General features: G+C 44.2%; 1 protein-coding gene across 1 annotated transcript in view; it reads left to right on the top strand.

Annotated features, from left to right (window-relative positions):
* The window catches only part of LOC119585188 (palmitoleoyl-protein carboxylesterase NOTUM-like), a 45,187-nt gene that overhangs the window by 3,433 nt on the left and 37,799 nt on the right, over positions 1-3,955 (top strand). Inside the window, exon 2 of the mRNA XM_037933834.1 lies at positions 3,383-3,435. Within this exon, the coding sequence (XP_037789762.1) occupies positions 3,383-3,435 (53 nt within the window). The remainder of the gene's footprint in view (positions 1-3,382; positions 3,436-3,955) is intronic.

Here is a 3,955-nt window from a genome sequence, read left to right on the forward strand (position 1 = left end):
ATTCGGTGAGGAGAATGAACTATATTTTACTCTAAAGTGTCTATTTACTTAGTTGTTTGTTTGTTGTCATTGATGTTGTTGCTGCTGATCAAATTATTATCGTTACTGTTGTTTTGTTGTTGTTATTATTATTATTACCATCATTATTTATTTTATTTTATTTTTTTTTTATTCTAATGCTTGACAATATATCATTCTCTCTCTGCACTCGAAAAAGTTGTGCATATTTTATATATATATATATATATATATATATATTTATATATATATATATATATATATATATATATAAGAGAGAGAGAGAGAGAGAGAGAGAGAGAGAGAGAGAGAGAGAGAGAGAGAGAGAGTGAGAGAGAGAGACAGAGACAGAGAGAGAGAGAGAGAGAGAGAGAGAGAGAGAGAGAGAGAGAGAGAGAGAGAGAGAGAGGAGAGAGAGAGAGAGAGAGAGAGAGAGAGAGAGAGAGAGAGCGAGAGAGAGAGAGAGAGGCAAACGGAGGCAGAAGATCTACCTCAAAACAGTAATGATATCGCGAAATCCAGCAAGACTCATGAGTATATTCTAGTCTCTCAGATTTAAATATTAAATTCACCTTAAATTCAAGAGGGCAATGCACCCCCCCCTCGCTCTGCCCCCTCCCTCTTCCCCCTCTCTCTGCCCCCTCCCTCTGCCTCCTCTCTCTGCCCCCTCCCTCTGCCCCCTCTCTCTGCCCCCTCGCTCTGTCCCCTCCCTCTGCCCCCTCTCTCTGCCCCCTCGCTCTGTCCCCTCTCTCTGCCCCCTCTCTCTGCCCCCTCTCTCTGCCCCCTCTCTCTGCCCCCTCCCTCTGCCCCCTCTCTCTGCCCCCTCCCTCTGCCCCCTCCCTCTGCCCCCTCTCTCTGCCCCCTCTCTCTGCCCCCCCTCTCTCCCCCTCCCTCTGCCCCCTCTCTCTCCCCCTTCTCTGCCCCCTCTCTCTACCCCTCCTCTGCCCCCTCCCCTCCCCTCCTCTCCCTCCCCTCCTCTCGCCCTCTCTCTGCCCCTCTCCTGCCCCTCTCCTGCTTCCTCTCCTCTTCCTCCTTCCTCTCTCCCTCCTTCTGTCTCTCCTCTCTCTCATCTTCCTCCCTTCTCCCATCCTTTACCCCATCCTCCTTCCCTCTCTCATTCCCTCTTCTTTTCCCCTTCTCGTCTCATCTTTCTCCTGTTCTCTCCCTCCCCCTCCCCTTTCTCCTTCCACTTTCTGTACTTCTTCCTTTTCCCTCTTCTGCTCCCTCCTCACCTTTCTTTCCCACCTCCCTTCTCTCTTCGTCCTTTCGTCCTTTCCCCCTTCCTCTTTCCCTCCTCTTTCCTTTCTTCCTTACCCTCTATCTCCTCCCCTTCCCCCTCCCCCTCATTTCTTCCTTCAACTCCTCATTTCCCCTCCCACTCCCTTTCCCCTTACCCCCCTCCTCCCTCCCAGTGAAGTGAAGGGCGGTGTCTCAAAATTCTTAGCTTAAATGAACACTAACGAACAGCTCCTACTATGAGCGTGGTTGATGCGACAAAGGGAAGAGGGGGAGGGGAGTGGGAGGGAGGGAGGGAGGGAAGGGTAGAGATGAAATATAGAGGAGAAAAGAGGGAAGGACAGAGAGTGAGGGTGAGGGATGTAGTTTGTGTATGAACACGCAAATGCACACTTATGTGGACACGACAAGACATATGAGGCGTGCTCTCTCTCTTTCTCTTTTTCCTTCCTTTTCTCTCTCTCTCTCTCTCTCTCTCTCTCTCTCTCTCTCTCTCTCTCTCTCTCTCTCTCTCTCTCTCTCTCTCTCTCTCTCTCTCTCTCTCTCTCTCTCTCTCTCTCTCTCTCTCTCTCTCTCTCTCTCTCTCTCTCTCTCTCTCTCTCTATGTATGTATATCTGTATGTTGTATATATATATATATATATATATATATATATATATATATATATATATATATATATATATATATATATATATATATATATATATATATATATATAGATAGATAGATATATATGATATAACTAACCACCGTAATGTGTTAGATATACGCGCTCGTGTCTCTCCCGAGTGAGCGATTGTGATGTTGCCAAGATCAAGCAAACTTGCTCGATTGCAGAAGCACTGCATGTGTGAACTCTGCGCGTGCAAAGCATCATTTGCATTCAGTCCTGTTTGGCAATGTTGGAGATCCGGGCACGAGCTGATGTCTTTGTGAATTGCACGCACGTAATGTTATGTTAGCTAAGTATTAAACCGGCCACTTCCGTCCGGCACCCAGGCCCCAGATGGCTTTTCGACACCTTAGCAGATGCACCTTTGGCCACCTCGGCTTCGATACAGAGATGTAGTATCGAAACTGCACTTGTAGGACTATAATGGAAAAAAAAGTTCAAATTTAAGTGGACGTAGAATGAGGAAAAATGGTAGGTTCCTGCATTTTTATACAACTAATTATAATAAGGACATAATGAACATGGCAATAATTAAAAGGTCTTGAGGTCAAGTAATGATATAATACACCTGGCTGATTTATAGATCTATTATATAACCGAACAATTGATCTCAAGGGCTAGCGAAAAGTTGAGGATTTTCCACCATCAACATCGAAATATTCTCTTGCAAATTAACGTAAAATAAAGCGTAATCTGTGCATTCAGGAAATTATAATCATAATTATTATTGTTTTAGATGATGACACAGGAGTATACGACATGTAATATACATTGACCTAACAAACCAGTTCTCCAGCTTCACCCCCAAAAATATATTATTAAAGACAAACAACAACAACAGTAAAAATAACAACATTGGTAGGGGAAGAAAGGTGGGGGGGGTAGTGGGTAGGGGGGGATGGATAGAGTGAGTGAAGAGGTAGATGGATGACTGTATGAGTTATGTGGCTGTTATTATTAGTGTCATTTTTGTCATCATTTTTGTTTTTATTATCATTACTGTTATTTACCATCGTCATCACTGTTATCATAGTTGTTTTTAGGAGTGGTGCCTGTACTTATATCATGATTAAGCTCATCACCAATTTTTTTTTCGTCGTTATTATTATTTTCATCATTATCATTATCATCGTAATTACTACACTTATCAATATCATCCTATGGTCATCATCTTGATAAGCCCCGTCGTCATCAGCATTACAGCCGTCATCACCACCACTCACCACCATTATCACCATCACCACCACATCTACCACCACCACCAACTCCCTCATCATCACCCCCCCTTCTCCACCATCACCCTCCCTCCCCCTCTCTGTTATCAACCTCCCCCCTCTCTCCATCACCTCCACCTTATCAGTATCACCCCAACCAGCCCCCATCTATCACCCTCCCCCCCCCTCCGCCACCACAACCAACCATGACTAACCCCGCCCCCCCTTGTCTGGTTCCAGGTTCTACTTCCGGCGGTCCGAGAAGAGCCGGCGCTGGGTCGTGTTCCTCGAAGGTCGGTTTCCCTTTTGTTTTCTCTGTGTTTTCTCAGGTGTCCCTTTTTTTCTATTTTCTCTCTCTTTTCCCGTCGGCAGATTGTGTATGTGTATGTATGTATGTATACACACACACACACACACACACACACACACACACACACACACACACACACACACACACACACACACACACACACACACACACACACATATATATATATATATATATATATATATATATATATATATATATATATATATACATACATATATATATGTATATATATACACATATATACATATATATAAGTACACACACACACACATGTGTGTGTGTGTGGTGAAAAAAAGAGAAAGAGAAACAGGAGGAAGGAGAAGGATGGAAAGAAGAGTGCATTTGAGAAGAGACAAGAGAGAGAGAGAGAGAGAGAGAGAGAGAGAGAGAGAGAGAGAGAGAGAGAGAGAGAGAGAGAGAGAGAGAGAGAGAGAGATGAGAATGAAGAAGAGAGAGAGAGAGAGAGAGAAGAGAGAGAGAGA

The sequence above is a fragment of the Penaeus monodon genome, chromosome 3 (genome assembly GCF_015228065.2).
Source record: "Penaeus monodon isolate SGIC_2016 chromosome 3, NSTDA_Pmon_1, whole genome shotgun sequence".
Taxonomy (NCBI): Eukaryota; Metazoa; Arthropoda; class Malacostraca; order Decapoda; family Penaeidae; genus Penaeus; species Penaeus monodon.